At 38.2% G+C, this 25,279-nt stretch overlaps 1 protein-coding gene across 1 annotated transcript in view; it reads right to left on the reverse strand.

The window, feature by feature from the left end:
• Positions 1–7,186: 7,186 nt before the first annotated feature.
• Positions 7,187–25,279, reverse strand: part of LOC126184287 (serine proteinase stubble) — a gene marked incomplete at its 5' end in the record, with an annotated part of 278,456 nt that continues 260,363 nt past the window's right edge. Inside the window, 2 exons of the mRNA XM_049926664.1 lie at positions 7,187–7,870; positions 18,210–18,367. Of these exons, the coding sequence (XP_049782621.1) occupies positions 7,712–7,870; positions 18,210–18,367 (317 nt within the window). The remainder of the gene's footprint in view (positions 7,871–18,209; positions 18,368–25,279) is intronic.

Raw genomic sequence — 25,279 nt, forward strand, 5'->3', positions numbered from 1 at the left:
TGTCCAACCAACTGGCAGCTTTCCAAAGCTGAGTGGCAGTGCTCCCCCTCACTGGTCACTTTGGATGAAGACCATTTCCCTTGCACGGATGACCGGGTTGTATATGTTGCAAATGCTATCCTTACTGCTGCAGAATGTTCCATACCTTGCACCTCTCCCTTGTCATGATGTGGCCCCACCCTTGGTTAACTGAGGCATGCTGCAATGCAGTCCGCATGTGGAATCAAGCTCTTCATGTTTTTAAATGCCATCCCATTATGGCGAACTGTATCTGTTATAAACAGCTACGTGCGCACTGTCACCGCATTTTCAGGGCTAGCAGGAAAGCTAGTTGGCCTTCTTTTCAAAGCTCTTTTATCAGTTTACTCCCTCTTCTGTTGTTGGGGGTAATCTCCATTGGCTTCCAGGAACCGTGGCTCATTCCCCAGTTCCTGATCTGATCTTAGTGAACAATGTCATTGTAGACCCTCTGGATATCTCCAACACCTTGGGCCAATATTTTGCAGGTATTACAAGTTCCACCCACTACCATCCTGCCTTCCTTCCTTTGCAATGGGCGGCACATGCAAGGACAATATCTTTCTCCTCCCAGAATCATGAATGTTACAATACTGCTTTTACTATGAGGGAGCTTAAGCATGCACTCTCTTCATCCTAGTCATTTGCTCAAGCATCAGACAGTGTTCACATTCTGATGTTGCAACGCCTGTCTCTTGAGGGAATACACTTTTGCCTCCATACATACAACTGCATTTTGACATATGACACATTTCCCAGTCACTGGCGTGAGGCCATGGTCATTCCCGTACCTAAGCCTAGTAAGAATCACCACCTTCCTTCCAGCTACCACCCAATTCCCCTCAGCAGTAGCATCTGTAAGATGATTGAACGTATGGTTAATGGTCAGTTGGCGTGGTGACTCGAGTCTTGGAATCTTCTCACTAATGCTAAATGTTGATTCTGTAGGCACTGCTCTACAATTGATCATCTTGTGACCTTGTCAACTCATATTAAGAACAATTTTATACGGTAGTGCCAAACTATGGCCATGTTTTTTTTTATCTGGAGAATGCATATGACATCTACTGTCTGCATGAACTTTGTACTACACATGAGTGGGGCTTTGGAGTCACCTACCCTTTTTTATCCAGGAATTTTTAAAAGATAATGTTTTTAAGGTACATGTGTGTTTGGCTCCGTTTTACACTTTTATTCAAGAGAAGGGTGCCTCAGGGTTCTGTGCTCAGCATTGTCTTATTTTCCATCGTCATTAACCCTATTAACAATTGTATCCCGCCATGTGTCTCAGGGTCTCTTCTCATTGATGACTTTCATGACCTATTGCAGCTCTCACCAAACCTTCCTACTTCAGTGGCATCTTCAATGATGTTTTGATCATCTTAACTCTGGAGCACCAGCAATGGCTTCCGCTTTTTCATTGGTAAGACTGTCTGCATGAACTTCTGGCAGTGCTGAGAGTTTCTTCCCCCATTCCTTTTTTTGTTTGTTGTCACAACGAAGTTCTTGGGACTTACATTTGATAGAAAACTCTGTTGATCTTCCCATGCCTCTTGCCTGGCAGTTCGCTGTACTCAATCCCTCAATGTTCTAGGTGTTTCATGCAGTACCTTGTGGGTAGCAGACTGTACCATTCTCCTCCATTTATATCAGTGCCTTGTCCGTTTGAAACTGGATTATTGATTTATCGTATATTCATCCAAAAAATGGTTCAAATGGCTCTAAGCACTATGGGACTTAACATATGAGGTCATCAGTCCCCTAGACTTAGAACTAGTTAAACCTAACTAACCTAAGGACATCACACACACCCATGCCCAAGGCAGGATTCGAAACTGCAACTGTAGCAGCCACGAGGTTCTGGACTGAAGCGTCTAGAACCGCTCGACCACACTGGCTGGTTATATTCATCCACACGTATGTCTATCTTATGTCATCTCAGCACCATCCACCATTGCGGGATATGTTTAGCCACTGGTGCCTTCTACAGCAGTCCCACTGAGAGTCTTTAGGCTGAGGCTGCTGACTTACCATTGTCCTATTGGTGGGATGTTCTCGTCAGTCATTCCATGATCCATCTGTCTTCTATTCCCAGTCACCCATCCTATGCTCCCTGTTTTGATGATTCCCTTGACTGCCAGTATGGGCTGCGCCCATATTCTAAGTTGCCTCCTGGAGTTCAATTTAATTTGCTGCTTCAACAGCTTCGCCATACGCTCTCTGCCACATTCCTCACGGGTGTGAGATATTCGGCACCCTGGCTTTGTACCAAGGTATGTGTTCGTTTCGGACTCCATTTGCTTCCTAAGAAAACTACTTCTGTCCTGGTATATCGCAGCGAATTTCTTGCACTTCGCACGTGGCTTGGGGACATTGTCTTCGTCTACACTGATAGTTCGAAGACCCATCATGGTGTTGGGTGTGCCTTTGTACTTGGCAATGATCCTTTTCAAAATAGGCTTTTTACCAGTGCCCAATTTTTACCGTGTAGCTCTGCAGCCTTTATCAGGTCAACCAGTACATCCAGCAACATGGACTTCCAAAGTGTGCCATGTGCTCAGATTCTCTCAGTGCTCTTCAGAGCCTGCTCATGCTGTACTCAGTCCACCTTTTAGTACAATGGATCCAAGAATTCCTTGTGGGGGAGCCGACATGGTGTTCCTGTGGGTTCCTGGTCACATCAGTGTGCAAGGGAATGAGGCTGCTGTTGCTGCTGCAGCTTTGCTCCCTCAGCCTGCTAGTCATTCTGTTCCCTTGGATGATCTTTGTGTCACTGTCTATTAACATGTAGTATCACTTTGGAGTGCACAATGGTCTTCTCTCCAGGGGAATGAACTTTAAGACATTACAACTCTCCCAATAGCACGTAGGCTTCCTCTTGGCCCACACATCGTGAGGAGGTCATTCTAACCGAGTTGTGTATAGGACACTGTTGATTAAGTTACAGCCATTTACTGAGTGGAAATCCTGCCCCACTCTGTGCCTACTGCTCTCAACCCTTGACAGCACACCACCTTCTGATCCGGTGCCCATTTTTTAACTGTTTATGTTTACATCTATGTTTGCTGTCTACTTTGTCAGATATTTTAGTGGATGACACACATTCTGTCAATGGATCTTACTATTTATTTCCTGCAGCGGACTGGTGAAGCAAAGCATCTCAAGATGTTTCAAGAAATTTTCTCCAAGGATATTCCTGTCCTTAGCTGCTCCTCTTTTAATGTTGGTTGATTGGATTTTTGCCTTTTTCACTTCTGGTTTTTATTTGGTACTTGTTTTTTCTTGTGTTATGATATGGACAGTTATGACCTTTGCAGTTTTGCTCCCTAAAGCACCAATCAGCTGAATTAAGAACAGGCAGCAAAATATCATTCTCCACCGTAATGAGAACAGCTTGGTTGGTTGGTTTGGGGAAGGAGACCAGACAGCGTGGTCATCGGTCTCATCGGATTAGGGAAGGAATGGGAAGGAAGTCGGCCGTGCCCTTTCAGAGGAACCATCCCGGCATTTGCCTGGAGTGATTTAGGGAAATCACAGAAAACCTAAATCAGGATGGCCGGACGCAGGATTGAACCGTCGTCCTCCCGAATGCGAGTCCAGTGTCTAACCACTGCGCCACCCCGCTCGGTATGAGAACAGCTGTGAAGTGGCGCCTAACTACTGCATCGTTAGGTGGGGCAGGGTGGTCACCCACTGTGCTCAAACCTCTACTGTTTCTTGCATACATAAATAATATTCCTTCAAATATGACAGGTGATTTTAAAAAAAATATTTCGGTTTGCTGATGATGGTAGCTTTGTAGTGATGGATATTGAGTGCAACGTGGACAATATATCAAATAGTACTGTTCAAGACATAAGTCCATGGCTTCTACAAAATAAGTTGATGCTAAAGCAAAGTAAGACTCAGTTTTTTATAGTTTCTAATACAAAATTCACATTTTCATTACATTGAACATTTTATTAAAAAACTGACTACTGATATATTTACCATTACAATTGTATGTACAATAAGTGACAGTTCAACATGAAAATTAGACTACTGTGCTTATTTTCATACACTTATAACATATGGCCTATATTTTGGGGTTACTTTTCCAATTAGCAAGGAGTATATCTGACTCGGAAATGGGCAGTTAGAGCAGTATGTGTTGCAAGTCTATGAACCCCTTGTCAAGCCCTGTTGAGGAATCTGGAAATTTTGGTGTGGTCTCTCAACATATTTTTTCTTTGACATCATCTGTTGATAACAATATGAGGCTACTCTCTATAATTAGCAGCTTTCACTCAGTTAATACAAGGCATAAATCCAGTAGGTATTTGGATCCTTGGCTCTTGTGGAGAATGGGTACAGTATTCATCTGCATCCATTTTAAAAATGCTACCACAAGAATAAAAAATCTTAGCAATCATCCTCACACTTTCAAGTCGAAACTGAAATATTTATGTATGACTCACTCCTATTCTGCCAGGGAGTTCATGGAAAAAATTAAGCAAATTCCTGTGTTATATTATTGATTATGTCACTTATCTGCGTAGCATTTGTGTAAATTTTTTTTATTTGTTATTGACTTTTCTGATTTAATTTCATGCATGATTTTTTCCATGGCCATGGAGATTGGCTATTCAATTTGGCTCTGTGGAAATAGATGTGAAAATAAAAATAAAATATTTTGCAGTTGTTGCTCCATGAAGGACAAGCAAGAGTAGTAGGGAGATTAGATGAATAACTTCTTCATCATACTAATATGCGGTAAAGGTATCTGTAATGAATACCAGGGGTCAAAGGACTTTATACACAATCACACTCTGCACTAGGTCTTAAGAGTGATTTGGCAGCCAGTAGAATATGGTCATTAGTCACTGTAGTGTCACCCCATGACGTCATTCGAAACCAAAGACGCTGGTGCAACGTTACAGATGACTGCTGTGGTGCCACTAATCAGAGAGCAGCTGCCATCAAGTGCCCTCTGATGAGACCATGTGACAATCTGGCAGATAAGATGGCCCAGGACTGGCCAGAGTCAGTATCATAGACAGAAATCTAATATTACATGAACTAGACTTTCTATAATGTGTTTCAGATAGCTTGCACTATTTCCAAGGATAATTCTGTGCATATCCATTGTTGTCAATGTAGGATCTAGGAAGCAAGTATACCTGGTTCACCAGACAAACAGTCAAATAGCCATATTATTGACTTTTATTACAATAAGAAAATTACAATGCTTAACTTTGGCAATTGCATAGACGTGTCACAAGCAAAGGGCAACATACAAAACAATTAATCTTCTTCAGTATAGACAATTCCAAGTCTGTGCCACATGGAGTGTACAAGTGAAATGACTAGAGTTGATGCTGCTCCAAAGTCACTAATCTTGAAGGTGCTATAGAATTGGGCTGTCACCAGTTGCGGCACTTATGCCCTCTTCACATAGGAGCTGCTGCTGTCACACTGTCGTCCTGGAGAGAGGTCCGGTCAGCATGCGATTGGCAGACTTCTTCTCACAGCCCTCTCTTCCCTGTTATTCCTGGCTGGTGTACCAGAGCTTGACTTTATGCCATAATAGCCAATACACTGGGTCGAGTTCCTGCTAGTTTCACATATAACTGGCAGAAACTCTGAATGGATCCAGACGTAATATCACTCTTGATAGTTTGCATACTAGTTGTCTATTGGAAATCTCACTTTTGCAGGAACACATAACTTGCATTGTAACCTTAAAAAAAAAAAAAAAAAAAAAAAAAAAAAAAAACCTCCAGAATTTGTATCACTGACGTGCAGGAATGCCCAAAAATAAAAAAGTAAGTGAGTAAGTGTGTTGTTCTACTTAGCACCATGCACAGTGAAGGCACAATTGATGATGCAACCAATAAACCATACATTATATGGACCACAAGTTGAGAAAGAGAAGCGTTGACACAGTCAACCAGATATGCAGTAAATACTCTGTGACTAGTCAGTGGCTGCATGGTCTGCTTTAGTAAATATCACTGACATCAGTATCCAAATATTGTTTCAGTCCAGTGCAGAAACCCAAAGAGGATACTTTTGAAACAGCAGTCTCGACAATTTATGAAGGCTTCCTACTCTTTAAATGACATCAAAATATTATTGGCACCTAGTAAATTGGAAGAACCTTGACAACTGGAAGAGCCTCCAAACAAAAAGAAGAGTTGCTGCTTTACATGCGACTGAAAAAAAGAATGTTTCTATTGCAATTTGTTGTCAGTGTTAGATGTTTGTGTGCAAAAAGCATGCCTCCATTGTCGGTGAAAAGTGTGCTTGTAACACTGTGAATACACTGGAGGAATAGAATGAGTATACATAATAAGAACAACACATCTAATAAATAACCTGAAAATGATACAGTAAGTGCTGCAGAAGTAATAAGCCCTGTGAAATAAATGTAAACGAAGTGTAATGTGAGAATTATGTCTGTTAGAAATTTGTTGTTAAATAAAAGAGTAAGATACTTTTATTAGATTTTGTAACTACCTGTTAAGAAGAATAAAATTCAAACATTAAAATATATTTCGATGTATGTAAAAAGAAAAATAAAGTCATTTTTTTCCAATACCAATCACATTAAGACAGCATTTTTCATGACTCTAGAGAATGTAATGGCCAGTTGGCAGAGTCTCCCACGCGACCACTGATGTTACAAAAACTGATGCAAACACTCGATGGGTAATGTAGGGTAGTGATAATGTTTTCTGACATGTATCTTATACACCACATTTCAAAGAATTTCTGTGTGGTCCTACACACACACACACACACACACACACACACACTCTCTCTCTCTCTCTCTCTCTCTCTCTCTCTCTCTCTCTCTCTCTCTCTCCAGTTTGTGGTCCTTGTCAACATATCTGTCTACTGCCTGTCTGCTACTCAGTATTTCATCTGTTTGATGAGTAATGATTTATGCTGGTATGACTATTCTTTGGTTTACTTTCACTCATTTTGATAATAATGACTTCATCACGTTGCCAGTATTCTGTGAAACTCCTTGTGTGTATCCAGTTTTGTGACACTCATGGTTCAATCTGGAGTAGGTGTGATGAGTGAAAGAATTACACTACAAATATGAAAAACATGATTTTATATTCACAATATAAAGTACATAACTCAATACCTATGAAAATATAATCGTATTTGGTATGAAAGTAAATTTACAATGGCAGATGTACATAAAACATAAATAATTATTATTATTACAGCTTATATTAATGTTTCATTTTGATTCAGAATAGGCTTCAAGCCTCTCGCTGAATATGAAGAAAAGAGATTAATTTATGACTTTTATGAATATGGTAAACACAAATAAAAATGTATCCCACAAAAGTTGTGGAAGTATTTATGTTCACCACAATATTTGTGAAATATTAGGCACAGCCAACATAAATAACACATGACTGAGAGACATCACTAATTTAAATCTAACTTGTGTATAATCATCCATGTTAATATCATATGTTCACTTAAGAGAAAACCCTGAAGTTAGTGAACTACATTATGACATCCATGTGTCATACAAGGCAGATGCTGTCTACATTTACAGTCATTTCATTGTAAGATGTCTCTTGCTTAATTCAGTGAATATCCTTCAACACACTCACATACTCAGGTCACCAACACTAGTGAGGAACTTGTTAAATCTTCATACTCTTTTGCATAGCTGTTCCATCTGTTACGAATTAATGATGTATGATATCCAGTCTACTGTCTCCGCAACACGATGATAAATTCCAGGTTGACCTCTCTGGGCACATGAATATCCAGCTGAGACAATACCAATCAGATACCATCTTCCAGATTTTTCCAGCATTAATGGCCCTCCAGAATCACCCTGTTCCAAAAAAAGTTGATATGTCAGCTTCATTTCTCCATCTACCAATAAAGTGCCTTTCATTCGAGGAAAAGTAAGAACCAATTTAATGCTTAAACTTCAATACAAGATGCAACTACTTGTATTTGTAAAAGTTGAAATGTAAAACGTTCCTTTTGATATCTATATTCAACTATATGTGTTTTAGAATTGAGAGAGGTGATGGCATTCTGTTAGGGAGCAAAATGCCTTACTAAAAAAGTCAAACAGTGGAAAATCCAGGACAGAATGTAACAGTATTGTGAAAAGGAAAGTTGCTACTTACCATGTAGTGGAGATGCTGAGTTGCAGATAGGCACAACAAAAAGACTGTCACGAATATAGCTCTTAGCCAATAAGGCCTTTGTCAAAATTAGACGATAAACACAAACATACACAATCGAGACTGCAGTCCTGTGTATCCAGTGTGAGTTGCATTTGCGTGAGTGTGTATGTGTGTGTTTGTTGTCTAATTTTGACAAAAGCCTTACTGGCCGAAAGCTATATTTGTGACAGTCATTTTGTTGTGCCTATCTGTGACTCAGCATCTCCGCTATTTGGTAAGTTGCAACTTTCCATTTCACAATATTGTTACTAATAAAGTAACAGTTTTTATATAAAATAATCTACATCTACATCACTACTCTACAATGAACAACTGAGGAGCTTCTTTTCAAAACCTGATAAATGCAAAAAATTAAATTTCTGAGGAAACGCATTTTTTAAAAATATCATAGCACATTACTGATTAAATAAATGAGATAATTTAACATTTACACAGCTTTTATAGGCATGATTCTAATTGGATGTTTGACTTTTCTAAAATTTTCATTGTTTACTTCAGAGCAGAGGGAAAATGTTTCCAAGGTTTTTTTTTTTTTTTTTTTTTTGCAAAAGTCAATAAATGCAAAGATGTAAGTTAAAAGTTTTGAGAATATATATACTGAAACTGACTTTTCTCCAATTTCTTTTTTATCTTCAACATTAAGTAAATAAAGCTACTTTATTGTTCCTTTTGTGTATGTATAAATTCAATAATGTACTACAATATAACACTTTAGTCTTGTACTTTTCCATAACTGATTGATAGACAGAAATGCAAAACACAATTTAAATACAACATAATATACTGGCTACAGCAGTACTAAACTGGAAATCTATTGACCACTTTTAACAGTGACCTTATAAAACCCTTCTGCTCCTTTTGGTACATTAAAATGCCTCTTAAGTTTTAAGGCCCCCCATGAACCATGGACCTTGCCGCTGGTGGGGAGGCTTGCGTGCCTCAGCAATACAGATGGCCGTACCGTAGGTGCAACCACAACGGAGGGGTATCTGTTGAGAGGCCAGACAAACATGTGGTTCCTGAAGAGGGGCAGCAGCCTTTTCAGTAGTTGCAGGGGCAACAGTCTGGATGATTGACTGATCTGGCCTTGTAACATAACCAAAACGGCCTTGCTGTGCTGGTACTGCGAACGGCTGAAAGCAAGGGGAAACTACAGCCGTAATTTTTCCCGAGGACATGCAGCTCTACTGTATGATTAAATGATGATGGCGTCCTCTTGGGTAAAATATTCCGGAGGTAAAATAGTCCCCCATTCGGATCTCCGGGCGGGGACTACTCAGGAGGACGTCGTTATCAGGAGAAAGAAAACTGGCGTTCTACGGATCGGAGCGTGGAATGTCAGATCCCTTAATCGGGCAGGTAGGTTAGAAAATTTAAAAAGGGAAATGGATAGGTTAACGTTAGATATAGTGGGAATTAGTGAAGTTCGGTGGCAGGAGGAACAAGACTTTTGGTCAGGTGATTACAGGGTTATAAATACAAAATCAAATAGGGGTAATGCAGGAGTAGGTTTAATAATGAATAAAAAAATAGGAGTGCGGGTTAGCTACTACAAACAGCATAGTGAACGCATTATTGTGGCCAAGATAGACACAAAGCCCATGCCTACTACAGTAGTACAAGTTTATATGCCAACTACCTCTGCAGATGAGGAAGAAATAGATGAAATGTATGACGAGATAAAAGAAATTATTCAGGTAGTGAAAGGAGACGAAAATTTAATAGTCATGGGTGACTGGAATTCGTCAGTAGGAAAAGGGAGAGAAGGAAACATAGTAGGTGAATATGGATTGGGGGGAAGGAATGAAAGAGGAAGCCGCCTTGTAGAATTTTGCACAGAGCATAACTTAATCATAGCCAACACTTGGTTCAAGAATCATAAAAGAAGGTTGTATACCTGGAAGAATCCTGGAGATACTAGTAGGTATCAGATAGATTATATAATGGTAAGACAGAGATTTAGGAACCAGGTTTTAAATTGTAAGACATTTCCTGGGGCAGATGTGGATTCTGACCACAATCTATTGGTTATGAACTGCAGATTGAAACTGAAGAAACTGCAAAAAGGTGGGAATTTAAGGAGATGGGATCTGGATAAACTGAAAGAACCAGAGGTTGTACAGAGTTTCAGGGAGAGCATAAGGGAACAATTGACAGGAATGGGGGAAAGAAATACAGTAGAAGAAGAATGGGTAGCTCTGAGGGATGAAGTAGTGAAGGCAGCAGAGGATCAAGTAGGTAAAAAGACGAGGGCTAGTAGAAATCCTTGGGTAACAGAAGAAATATTGAATTTAATTGATGAAAGGAGAAAATACAAAAATGCAGTAAATGAAGCTGGCAAAAAGGAATACAGACGTCTCAAAAATGATATCGACAGGAAGTGCAAAATGGCTAAGCAGGGATGGCTAGAGGACAAATGTAAGGATGTAGAGGCTTGTCTCACTAGGGGTAAGATAGATACTGCCTACAGGAAAATTAAAGAGACCTTTGGAGAGAAGAGAACCACTTGTATGAATATCAAGAGCTCAGATGGCAACCCAGTTCTAAGCAAAGAAGGGAAGGCAGAAAGGTGGAAGGAGTATATAGAGGGTTTATACAAGGGCGATGTACTTGAGGACAATATTATGGAAATGGAAGAGGATGTAGATGAAGATGAAATGGGAGATAAGATACTGCGTGAAGAGTTTGACAGAGCACTGAAAGACCTGAGTCGAAACAAGGCCCCGGGAGTAGACAACATTCCATTTGAACTACTGATGGCCTCGGGAGAGCCAGTCCTGACAAAACTCTACCATCTGGTGAGCACGATGTATGAGACAGGCGAAATACCCTCAGACTTCAAGAAGAATATAATAATTCCAATCCCAAAGAAAGCAGGTGTTGACAGATGTGAAAATTACCGAACTATCAGTTTAATAAGTCACAGCTGCAAAATACTAACGCGAATTCTTTACAGACGAATGGAAAAACTGGTAGAAGCCGACCTCGGGGAAGATCAGTTTGGATTCCGTAGAAATGTTGGAACACGTGAGGCAATACTGACCTTACGACTTATCTTAGAAGAAAGATTAAGAAAAGGCAAACCTACGTTTCTAGCATTTGTAGACTTAGAGAAAGCTTTTGACAATGTTAACTGGAATACTCTCTTTCAAATTCTGAAGGTGGCAGGGGTAAAATACAGGGAGCGAAAGGCTATTTACAGTTTGTACAGAAACCAGATGGCAGTTATAAGAGTCGAGGGGTATGAAAGGGAAGCAGTGGTTGGGAAAGGAGTAAGACAGGGTTGTAGCCTCTCCCCGATGTTATTCAATCTGTATATTGAGCAAGCAGTAAAGGAAACAAAAGAAAAATTCGGAGTAGGTATTAAAATTCATGGAGAAGAAGTAAAAACTTTGAGGTTCGCCGATGACATTGTAATTCTGTCAGAGACAGCAAAGGACTTGGAAGAGCAGTTGAACGGAATGGACAGTGTCTTGAAAGGAGGATATAAGATGAACATCAACAAAAGCAAAACGAGGATAATGGAATGTAGTCAAATTAAGTCGGGTGATGATGAGGGAATTAGATTAGGAAATGAGACACTTAAAGTAGTAAAGGAGTTTTGCTATTTAGGGAGTAAAATAACCGATGATGGTCGAAGTAGAGAGGATATAAAATGTAGACTGGCAATGGCAAGGAAAGCGTTTCTCAAGAAGAGGAATTTGTTAACATCGAGTATAGATTTAAGTGTCAGGAAGTCGTTTCTGAAAGTATTTGTATGGAGTGTAGCCATGTATGGAAGTGAAACATGGACGATAACTAGTTTGGACAAGAAGAGAATAGAAGCTTTCGAAATGTGGTGCTACAGAAGAATGCTGAAGATAAGGTGGGTAGATCACGTAACTAATGAGGAGGTATTGAATAGGATTGGGGAGAAGAGAAGTTTGTGGCACAACTTGACTAGAAGAAGGGATCGGTTGGTAGGACATGTTTTGAGGCATCAAGGGATCACAAATTTAGCATTGGAGGGCAGTGTGGAGGGTAAAAATCGTAGAGGGAGACCAAGAGATGAATACACTAAGCAGATTCAGAAGGATGTAGGTTGCAGTAGATACTGGGAGATGAAGAAGCTTGCACAGGATAGAGTAGCATGGAGAGCTGCATCAAACCAGTCTCAGGACTGAAGACCACAACAACAACAACAAGTTTTAAGGCACATTTTTTTCTTTTCCTTGCTGACCACTTTCTTGTTTTCCAGGGTGGCTGTTTTCCCCACTTCCTGGCTGCAGCTCCTGGACTCCCATTATAAGTAACTGATACTGACAAAAATACCTTCTTCTTAGACTTTTCATACGCCATCACTCGTTGAACAGTTATTGTGGAAGGCATCTTAGATTATAGGGCTTTTAGAGCATTGAGCTTCAGATCCTTTGCTTCCCAATTTTTATTTAGTATTTTGATGATGCTATGTTACTCCAGTGCTTTATAGCATTCAGTCAGTGAAATAATAGCATCTTTTTTCTGGTAGTCTTTATCCACTCTACCAAATACTAGGTCAGGATTAGGGCCTATAGCTGTGACCAATGATAGACAATAATGTACCAGCTTATTAAATTTTCTGCTTTCTTCCATGAAGGCCATCAGTGTGCACATGATTAGTTTATTTATATTTTGATTGGTACAGGAATCAGAAAATAAATCAGTTTCATTTGGTACATTTCCTAGCTGCCTTAAGTTTCTGAAAAAGTCCACTAGAGCAGAGGTTGCTTGGTTGCATCCTTTCAATCCAAGTATAAATAGCAATCCTTGCTCAGGAATGAGTCATAATACACAGATCGTGTAGCTAAACCTGTCTCGAATAGCATACTTCACATTCAGAGAGTTTTGGTGTTGGCTGATTCTGTTTTATATCAAAACATACTTTAGCCACATTTGGATTTTTTTCCTCCATTATTGCAATGAACTTTTTTGGATGAAGTTTCTGCAGCTTGTGGTTAGTTACTAACTGACTGTTTTTCTCAATATCTTGTTCCTTTTGGTACCCTATCTTTGGACATCCCTGATGTTGCATGAAATGTTGTGGCATTGTTGTACCTGTAAGTACTGTCTGGCCATCATTTCTCCTTATCCTGTATGTTATCAAAACAGTATTCTTCCATTCTGCATCTTTCTTGATGTTCCTTCTTCCTAACAAAGCTGGCTGAAAATGAGCAATGATCAGAAGTTTAAGTTATTTTGTAAGCCACTAATTTGTTTCTATTTTTGGTTCTGGTAGCAAGACAGCATTACACAGATTTTTAACAGGGTCAGAACTGAAACTTTTTTATGGTTACTTAAAAATCATAATTTGTCTTCCAAAATATTAAAAATACCCCATACCCCAGGTATAGCCCCTCCCCCCTACACACTGCTGTATACACATGCCCTTGGGTGAGTGCCAACAAAATATTTGTGCATTCAGAGGAGAAAGTTGGCGATTGAAATTTCATGAAAAGATCCTGCTGCAATGAAATTGCCTTTGTTTTAAGGATTGCCACATCTAGCTTGCATAACATATCTGTGACATTCTCTCTCCTTTTTTTTATTAATACAAAATGAGCTGCACTTCTCTAAACGTTTTTGATGTCCAACATCAATCTTATGTGATGTAGATACCACAATGAGCAGCAATAATCCAAAACAGGACAGACAAACATAGTGTAGGCAAACTCTTTAGCATACTTTTTGATCTTCTAAGTATCCTGGCAATAAGTTGTAATCTTTGTTTAGCTTTCCTCACAACATTATTTATGTGATTCTTCCAAGTTAAGTTATACATAATTGTAATCCCTAAGTATTTAGATCAATTTACAGCCTTTAGATTTGTGTGGTTTATTGTGTAATCAAAATTTAATGGATTCCTTTTAGAACTCATATGGATGATTTCACACCTTTCATTATTTAGAGTCAATAGCCACTTTTTGCACCATACAGATATCTCGTGTAAGTCATATTTCAGTTGCTTCTGGTCATCTAATGACTTTACTAAACAGTAAATGACAACATAATCTGCAAACAATATATGAGGGCAGTTCAGATTGTCTCCTAAATCATTTCTGTCGATTAGAAACAGTAGAGGGTGTATAATATAATAACCCCAGATATTACTTCCGTGGTACTTGATGACATTTCCTCGATTAATATAAACAGTCACCTTTCTGGAAGGAAATCAAAAGTCCAGTTGTGTGACAAACAGTGTCAAAATCACTGAGTAAAATTGAAATATGGAATCAATGTGAGATCCCCTATTTGAAGCACTCATTAGTTTGTGCGAATAACGAGTTAGTTATGTTTCACAAGAATGGTATTTTCTGAATCCGCACTGACTATTTGCCAATAAATCATTTTCTGTGAGGTAATTCATAATGATCAAACACACTATATGTTCCAGAATCCTACTTCTAATTGATGTGAGCGATATGAGTCTGTGATACAACGGATTACTCCTATTATCTATCTTGAGTTTTGATGTGACTCCTGCAATTTTCCAGTCTTTAGGTATGGATCTTTTGTTGAGCAAGCTGTTGGATATGATTGCTAAGTATGGAACTTTGTGTCAGCATATTTCAAAATAAATTGACAGGTGTACAATCTGGATTGGAGGACTTGTCTTTACTAAGTGATTTAACCTGCTTCACTACTCTGGGGATAGCTACTTCTAAGTTATTCCTGTTGACAACTGTTCTTGATTCAAATTCTGAAATATTTAGTTCATTTTCAGTGGTGAATGAATTTCGAAAAACTATGTTTAGTATCACTTCTTTAGTGGCATTTTCATCAGTAACATTATAATTTATATCAAGCAGTGACGATATTGATCGCATCATGTTGGTGGTGTACTTTATGTATGACCAGAATCTTTTTGTATTTTCTGCCAGAGTTTGAGAAAGAGTTTAGCTGTGGAAACTATTAAAAGCATTCGCATTAAATTTTGAGCTTCATTAAAACATTAACAATTGTGGGGATTTGGTGTTCTTTTATGTCTTTTGAGCTTTTGCAACAGTGTTTTGATCTGTTTTGTGTAGCATGGGGGATGTGTACCATCTATTATTAATCTATTTGGTATTCAAGGTGTTTGGAAATTCTGTGATAATTTTCTAGGACTTGAAAAGGGGAGTGAGTATATAATATTTTGAATACAAACCCATGTACAATGGGTTCAATTCAGACATGTAATGCATCCATATCTGCTGAGGGAAAGAGAAAGTCTCAGAGTTGCTTATCCACGTATGCAACAGGGCAGACAGGATGATATGTACTGCTAAGACTGTCACCTGAGGTCACTTAATGTCAGCCTTGCTGTGAGACCTATTCACTGCTAGTGCAGCTCTGATTCAGTTAACATGGTTCAGTTCATGTTTTTGGAATACACAGACATGCTCCTTGTGTTTGGGAAAACTCTATGTAACAGAAGAGCTGCTAGTTGGATGTATCATGAACATTTTTGGAAATGTTGCAGACCATTGCACAAACTTTTTGCCCAAGTTACACAGTGGATCCGAGAAACAGGTATGCCCACCATGAGGAGGCAACACTGTGGTGCTCACGGCAATGCCACATGACTAGATTTGAAGATGTACCACACCACATTGAAAAGAACTCGTCAATGAGCATGCAAACAATTGCATGTGCAATGGGTGTTACTCACAATATCATCTCATACATTCTGTGTGAGCAACAATTACATCCAAACCACTTACAAAGGTTACATGCTATGGGTTCAGTCAATTTTCCACAATGCATTGCCTATGGCATGTGGTTCCTCCACCACTGCATTGACATACTCCTGTTTCTGTGCCAAGTTCTATCACTGATGAATGTAAGTTCAGTAGGGACTATGTTCTGAATTTGCAAAACAGCCATTTATGGACAGACGAAAACCCTCATGCCAAACATGTTCAGGGGCTTCAGCAGCAGTTTTGTATTAATGTGTGAGTAGGTATTCCGGACAGTAATGTGATTGTGCCGTAACTCCTTCCACCCAAGCTAACTGGTCCTGCATGCTTGATCTTCCTATAAAATGTATTGAACCCTTTCTTGGAATCTGTGCCACTGAATATTTGTCAGGAAATTTGGCTCAGCATGATGGTGCACCATCTCACTTCTTACATGTTGTTCAGAGACATCTCAACATATGATATGGTGAAAGAAGGATAGGCCAAGGTGCTCCAACCACGTGGCCACAGCAGTCACCCAATTTCACTCCTATGGACTACTACTTGTGAGGCCATTTGCAAAGTTTAATTTACAAGACACCTGTAGAGACAGAGGAAGATCTGCTGACATGAATTTTGGCCACTGCACTAGAAGCTGAAGAGACACCACGGGCGACGAACAGTGTGTAGCAGAACATGCTTCATAGGTATGACATCTGTAACAATGTTGCTGGTTGCCACATTGAGCCACTGTTGTAATGCATCAGTACTGTTCTGTACATACAATATGCAAATTTCTTTTTTGTTTCAGAATAATGTAAACATGTTATGTTTCAGTGTTAATACAAACAGACATGCTTAAGTGATAAATGGATGTTTCATTATGTTACCATTAAAATTGTTTCCTAATAGCTGTACTGCATCACATCTAATTCAATTTCTCAAGCAGAAGAGGATGAGTTGAACATCTGAATTGAAACTGTTGTAGAATGGAAACAGTACATTTCCAGACTTGGGTTCCTATTTAAAATATTATGTACTCACTCCCCTCTAAAAGTACTAGAAGTTTTTAACAGCAATTTCTGAACACCCTGTCTAACCCTCAAGTGCCATCACTACCATTTCTTTGAATTTAAGCTACAGTCAGCTGGGAAGGAGTGGAGACTGCCTCTTAGGAAGACATCAACCAAATTTTTATCTGGTTTATTATTATTATTATTATTTAAATATATACATTTTGCAGTTTTATTTGGTACATTTGGATGTTAAGGTGTTCAGTCTTACTACAATGACACTGAAGTCATTAACCCCATATCCATCTTGATGTTCCCTATTTGCTCAGGATTAATTTTTTCTAAAAGGTAAAATATGTTTTCACAACCATTTACAGTTTGAGTGGGCTCCTAAATTAATTGTTCACAATAATTTTCAGAGAAAGCACTCAAGGGACCTATAATCAGTTGATTCTGGTTGTCTAGCATAAGCTCTACCCATACTAGCTCAGAGGAACTATCTATTTCAATTTAATTACAAGTAAACTACTTCTAACAACAATAAAATAATATGCAGTAACAGCTTTTAAATTAATGTGTTTCAAAATTACACTGACAAAATTTGAGCGATGTAGAAGGTGTCTTGAGAAACAAAATGAGGATAGGAACCCATGTCTAGAAATGTCAACCATAGTCAGCCATGTCATCACTGGTACTGTTGTTGCTAAGACTGTAGAGTTGGCAACTTTCAGGTTGTAGTATGGACCAAAACAAGAAAAAAGTCCAGTTAACATGGGCTCTAAAATGCATACCTTAAAAGCTATGAGCACTTGTTCAACACAGTAATGAAGATGAACAAGTGCCCATAGCTGCTCAGGTACACATTTTAGAGCCCATGCTTAATGTACATTTTTGGTCCATACTGCCACCTCTGAAAGTTTCCGACCCTATAATCTTAACAAGAACAGTGCCAGTCCATGTATTCCACTGTCAGAGCTTTCCAAACAATTTTCGCTTATAACTTTTGACTTGTTTGTTTCCGGAACAAGGTCCTTTGCCTCAGATTGATACATTTATCCTTCTCCATCATCTCTGAATGTCTGTAACATCATCACAGAATCACCCTGCACATATATACATACAAAGGGGATGGTGCCTACAACTTCAATGCTCTGTAGTGTCGTTGGATTTCTGAACGCAAATCCCTTTGAAGTTCTTTGGTGTAATTTTGAAACACCTTGTATATTAATAAATTATATTATTTCCAACTCTTGCACACGTGAGATCAAAAAGAATAAAAGTTCCATTACCTGACAGGAATCTTTACCACCTCCTCTATATCCAGCACACATCATCTCATCATAAATCACAACATTGATTCCATTTGACTTGTGCCACCGTTCACATAATCTGTTGTCAATAACAGGAACATCAACTGCTTGAAGTGTCTTTGGTCTCAGTCGGGAACCTATAACAAAAATGCTTCAGTTAGGTTACTTTCAAGTCTATACCATGTTTTTCTGAAATGATATAGTCCCATATAGCCTTTGTTGAACAACTCCAAGATAACACAAGAAAGATTAGCTAGCACATGTTCTAATTAAATAATATAAGAAAAGAATAAATTTAGTAATTTTTTTTATTTTTATTTTTGTTTTGTTCGTCATCTTGTGTGTTTTGGGATCGTGGTGGGTTTCTTTTATTGTTATATTTAGCTTGTCCCCCTCCCTAAAACCACTAATTTCCCGCAATTAACCCTTATTGTAGTTTTGAAGTGAGGTGTTATTGGCTTACTTATACGTATTTTCGTGTTTGTTGCCGTGTGTGTGTGTAGTGATATCATAAGCGCCGTATTGGAGACGCTTAGAATAGTCATTTCCACCATATTGATGACATCATGGGTCAAAGCAGACGGGTGGAACTGGACGCTTCCGTTGACACAAAACTTTTATATATTGAGTCCTGAGTGAAGTATCTGAAACTCCATCTCTAGTAGGGCTACTGGTGAAAGCAACAACAGTATTTAGTATCTTTGCTGAAACATTCTATGTGTGCATGACCACTGACCTGCCTGGTTCATCACTTCCCATCACCAGTTCCTCTGAAATGCACTGATAAGAATTGTTTCATTAATCATCTTGCAGTTCTATAATAACCCTGGTCTGAACATTTCATCATCCTTGCATGCTGCATCCAATACTCCTCCAAATTTCTCTTTCTTTTCTATTGTTTCTTCCGATCCAACCCAGATTACATCTGTATCATTTACACACAGCAAAACTATTCTTCATTGATTCATGAATCATGAATGGGAAGTCTTACTGTCAGTATGTCTCCAATTATTTTGTCATTCACATGTTAATCCCTCATGTTTCTTTCTTGTGTCAGTAAGTTTCTTTATAAGCTTCAATTTATTTGTTTTTATTATCATTTTGTGAGATCATCCGGGACAAAATAATATGTAGCCTCATTCTTCTTAGAATGTGCACAATCAGTACTTCAACTGAAATCTTATTAATAAGCATCTCCATGCGGCTGAAATGCAAATGCATACTTTCAATAATTTGTGTCTCCTTTATTAGCCCTAACTGGAAATGGTATCATCCTGATGGGCAGGACTAAAAGAATTAGCCACTTGAGAGTTCTGCAAGAAACTTTCTTCACATATGAATTACATTATCTGGGGGTCTCCCAAAGAGTCATGCATTTGCATCTCCTATAATTAGTTCTGTGTAGTCATTCTGCTTTAAACTGCTTTGGATGATTACTGCTAGATATTTGACAGTTCTTAATTCCAGTAATTAATTACCAATGTGTGACGCTGTAAGCTGGGATAATTGTAATTCCTCTCTTGTTTTGCCATCTCCCTCCTTAAATTTGTCATGTTACTTTTAACTTATCATTAACATACCTGAATATAATTTCCATTTCCGTAAAAGAGAAAGATTGGCCCTCAGTTTTAAAGTAAATAACACCAGATCTAATTTTGTGTTTAGTTTTATGTATATGATTTTCTAATTTATTTTGGTTATTCCTAGTTAGTAACTTTCATCATAGGGAGAAATCAGTGATTGTTTCGTAACTTAAATTCTATTGTTGACATATAAACAAATATAAATTCCTGTAATAATTATAAACATTTGGAAGACGAAATGCTAGTAATCTTAAAGTATCTATTTGGCTCTATTTGAAAACATGTTAGGGAAACCAGCCCTTCATTAATTCCACAGTAACCAACAGTTTTGTCAAATGTATTGTTTGCGTAACTGTATTCGTTAATTTCATGATGTAAACAAATGATTCGGCCTAAACTTCGTAGTAGAAGAAACTGTTAAAAAGACGCAATTTTTCGATGTATTCAGTTAATTTAATGGGTTAAGCTGTAATTGTAATTTCTGTAAATTTAACATCGAACAATGTGTAGTTTCTGCACCTATTATTGTGATGATATCTAAAGGCCCAATTTTTTGTCACGAGACAGTCCGTCCACGGCCGAGTTTCAGACGAGTAACCTGTGCTGGTTATAACAACAACAATGCTTCAAATTAACTGTGGAACAAGTGTCAAACAATTAGGCCGTGGGTAAAAACAGTGACAGTGTCTGCTTCATACGTGCCTGGTTATTCTTCAAGAACTGTGAACTTTGTGGTTAAGTTTTACTGCTTGTAGCTGTTCAGCAGTAAACTATCGTAGCAGTATGTGGAGTTTCGCCTGCTAGCTATTAATGAGGCTCATCAAAAGTTAAACAGTAGTGCCCTGGCCATATAACCGTGTATTTTTTGGGGGTCGGCTACATCATTTAACCCTTTCGTGTTTGATGGGTCATGTATGTCCCACTAACTTTGAGCGCCAGTTCGAGTGTCGGGAACGGGATATATGTTACCCAGCTCTGCACGGTGCTGTCATCTAGGGACGACTGTACTGAACCTAAGAAAAAAATAGGGACTGCACTGCAAAGGCAACAGGGAAGCGGTGACTACTTTTGTTGACTGGCGTGTATATATGGCCGCTGCAACGCCACTTATTTGTGTCATTCTTCAGTTTTCATCATTTCTCACTTTCCAGCGATGTCTGAAGTAAGTAATTCATCTTATTATTAACTTAATAATCATTTTTTAGTACAAATACAGTGTGGAATGTACTTCTGAGCGACCGCACAATCTTATAATCGAAATAAAATTAGTGGGACACATGTGTCCCAGCAGACATTATTTGTAAAGATTAGCAAGACAATTGATTAATGGGTATTCATCCAGGAAAAAGAGGGGATCAATGCCCACTTTCTTCCCAGCAAAGAGAGGAGTCTCTAGTGTGCCAGATGACGTCCGGCTCGGGAACGTAGGCAAACATGCACCGAAAGACAGCGGCACTAGGAAGCGATGCAAATTCTGCAGCACAAACTCTAAAGAGAAGAGAACAAAAGTTGTTTGCACTGCTTGTGGTGTACCACTATGTTTTTCCAAGTTTCATGGCATGTAAAGTTTTGTAAGTATTGATCATGTATCATGAAAACTGAAATGTAATGAATATTTTTTACAGTGGCTCTACACAAATAAAAATATTACATGCATGTATAATTTGTAGTTATTTTATTCTCTGCAAAATCCTGTTTATGGATAAAAAAATAAAATTACAAAATCAGTCAGTCAGCAGAAAAGGTATCTTGCGTTGGTTCATGGGACATGTGTGTCCCACTTCCTGTTCTGAAAAAATGGAGAACTTAAAAAATATTTTGGTAGTGAAAATATAATAATGAGACTGAAAAGAAACTGTTATCACCTTAATACTTTAAAAATCTGTAAAAAATGAATTTTATCCATGGAAGGGTTAAAGTAGTCGGAATCCACAAACCCCATTTTTCAGCCAGTGTAGCAACGCAGTACGTTGATACCGAGGGCAACAAAGCAAATAAATAAAGCAGGTGGAACCGCTACATGCGGTGCCCTCGCGAGTGAAGATATTTGTACGACTACGTAACCAGGACTCGTGGACTTTGAAAAGTGAAATCAAGAGCGGTTTTCAGTGCAGCGGTGCAATCGCAAATCAGCGCTGGGGTTTCATAATGAAGAAGGTGCAGCAGCCAATCAGCGACCGGGGTCCATGGAAGCAGCCAATCAGCACGCGGGTGGATACAGCTGACCGGAGGTAAACACCTCGCCGAAAGAATTACAACTTGCCGAATGCCGGCGCACGGCGCACACACAGCCGCAGCCGTACAGTGGGTGGACTGAGAGGACAGAGTAGCAGCAGACGAGTAATTTAAAACAAGGTAATTCATTGCGAGAGCTGTTTTGTACGTAGCAATACATAATGAGTGATTTTAATGTACAAGGCAGTGTGACTGAGAACGAAGTAGTAGAGGTTTCTGACTGCAAGTGTAATGATGATAGATACGACGAATCCTTTAGTGATGAAAATGAGGTATTTGAATTTATTGTGGATAATGATGCTAATGCTTTAAGTAACGAAAGATTTGTTGTATGAACAACATCACATGGTAAGTAAAAACAAAGTGTGTCAACCTGTAAGTACAGAAAGTGTAGATTTCATAAGCAAATTTTGAATATATTAAGAACACAGGGGGTATAGTAGTAATGCATGTTTCTGGAATAAAAATTATTGGTGCTACTGGTAAGCTATCATAGTGTGATACGAGATATACTATTAAATGTAGAATTGGTAGAACAGCTGTTGAAATACAATTTCTTGGTAATTCAAAATCTCAGCTTTGTTGTAATATTTGGGACTAAATTCTTGTGCAATTAGCAAGTAGGGCGTTCAAAATAAATTGGTACCATGATTAAAGACTTTCTGTAAATCAAAGAGGTAAGGTAAACTGAAAATGAAAGAGGTAATGAGCTCATGTGTGAAATCAGTATAATTTGGTGAAGCAGCAGAAACAATTGTGCAGTAAAAACTATCTAAATACTAGATATTAATATTAATTGTGGTGTAATAGAAGTACGTGTGTTCAGTGCAGTCAGGATATTGAGAAAACTATCTGCCTGTAGAAGTGTCATGGTACGGCCTTTTCTAACATTAAGGACATAAAACATTAAACAAAGTTGCCTGGAGTAATGCCTGTGGAATGTATTAGCAAGATTTGTAAGTATGTTGCCCTTCAGGCTAGAATGCAGTGAAATAGTAGTTTGTCTAAGTGATAATTTTGTCTGATCAGTAATAAGAGTTAATTTAGCCTTAACATAAGGATCTGTTATTGTGGAGTGTTTTTCAGTAGAATCAATTCTGCATTATATAAGCAGAGCAGCTGTTAATTAGATAATGAAATAATAAAACAATGAATAAAATTAGCGTCCTAATGGTTAGAGAGCCTGCCTCTGCAGTAGGGATATTTTTTGAGAATGCACTCCTCTAGCTAACAATGTAAGAAAGGTAAGTGAAATAATGGAGCTGAGAGACATGATTTATACAAAAGATAACTGTATACTAACAAATGTGGTGCAACTGTATTGATGCTCTAATTTTGAACACTGGGATGAAGAACAATAATTTTGCTGATTAACTGATAACTGCAGTGCTAGACTGATGTGAATATTCTGACAGGGTAACTATTTGGTAACATTTTGTGACTTTGTGAGGATTTAATTTTCTGGTTTGAATGAGAGTAGTGCTCAGTTGAATAGAGAAATAGGGCGATGGTTTTGTACAACTTCCATGCCCTTTATTTTGAGCTCAATAGTAATTTATGTAATGGTGACTCTCTTCTTTTTTCATAATGTAATGCTTAGTAAATCTGTGCTACTGCACAGCTTGAGTTTTTGCCAAAACAAAAGTCTTGAAAGTTTAACCAGTGTCACAGTTATGCCTTAGAGTAATGTCTTGTAGTGTAATGTGCACTTGATTTAAAATTATTATTTTTTTTTTTTTACTCCACACCTTTCATACTATAGTCAATTTTAGTGTTAATTATTTTAATATTATGAGAACTATATAATGTATGTATGATGTAATGACAATCATTTGCCATTACTGAAACATTTTTTCTTAGACTTAAGTTAGAAGTATGTGTATTAAAGTACGGCATTTTGTATCGTTTTTACATGTACTGTGGTGGAGGAGAATCGTATCAAAGGGAGCTGATCACAGTGCCTTTCCTAACTGCCACTTGGACCTGTTGAAGGCATCGACAGCTGGGTGAAAAAGTGTTGGAGCTTATTGAAAAAGTGAAAGTGCTTGTGAACATTGACCAAGTGAATTGCAATGTGCAGTGTAATGTAACTTTGTTTACCACCCATGAGGATTTATTTTGTTTAGCAAGACAGGACTTGTACAAAGTGGTAGGTTTTTAAAATGTAATCTTTGTTTAACCCAAAAAAAGGACATATCTTATGATGATGGATAAATTTTGTTAAAAGTATAACTTGTAGATATTTTGTGACGTGTATGTAAATATTTTGTATGGAAAACGTAGCTGTCGATCTATGACTACATCATTTAAAGTAGTCACTTTCGGAATCCACAAACCCCATTTTTCAGCCAGTGCAGCAATGCAGTATGTCGACACAGACAACAAATTAAATAAATAAAGCAAGTGGAACTGCCACGAATGGTGTAGGCTAGTAATAACAAGCTATTCTGCATATTTCTGTACAAAGCATTGCATTTGTTTATACTGAGGATCAATTGCCAGTACTTGCAGCAAGCATTGATCTTCTGCAGGTATTTTTGCATTTTGCTGCACTGTTCCTAGAAACACAACTTTCATAAATACAACAGAATTATCTGTGAGCACCCTGAGTGAGTTTGATATTATCTGCCTAGTACTTTATACATATTGTGAACAGAAAGCCTAATCATTACTTTCCTGGAGAGCTACTTTCACATCTGACAATTTAGTCTCATTGAGACCAGCATACAGAGTTATAGTTCCTAATAATTGTTTAACACAGTCACAAATCTAGTTGGATAGTCTTTAATCTCAGATTTGGTTCACTAAGAAGCATTGTCAAACAGTATTAAGTGACTTCCAGAGAGTAAAGAACATGGCACTGACCTTCGTGCTGGAATATATGGCTTTCTGGACCTCACGGATAAACAAAAAAACTTGTTTCACATGTATGATACTTGCAGAATCTGGAGGAAAAAATTTGTCTCCAAAAAGATCATAATGTGTGATTATAAAACATATTACATTTTGTACGACAGATTAAGATCAGCAGAAGAGCCTATAGCTCTGTTGATTTGTGCCATGATCCTTCTTGAAAATGATGACCTGCACCTTTTTCTGAATACTTGGAATGTTTCATTGCTCCAGTGACCTCAAATAAACTGTTGCTGCTAGAAGAGGGAACATAGTCTTTCAGATCCAGCAGCATTTTCTCTATTGAGTAATTTCATGTCATATCTGCAAAAACTTGTC

Source organism: Schistocerca cancellata, chromosome 4, assembly GCF_023864275.1.
Source record: "Schistocerca cancellata isolate TAMUIC-IGC-003103 chromosome 4, iqSchCanc2.1, whole genome shotgun sequence".
NCBI classification, from domain to species: domain Eukaryota; kingdom Metazoa; phylum Arthropoda; class Insecta; order Orthoptera; family Acrididae; genus Schistocerca; species Schistocerca cancellata.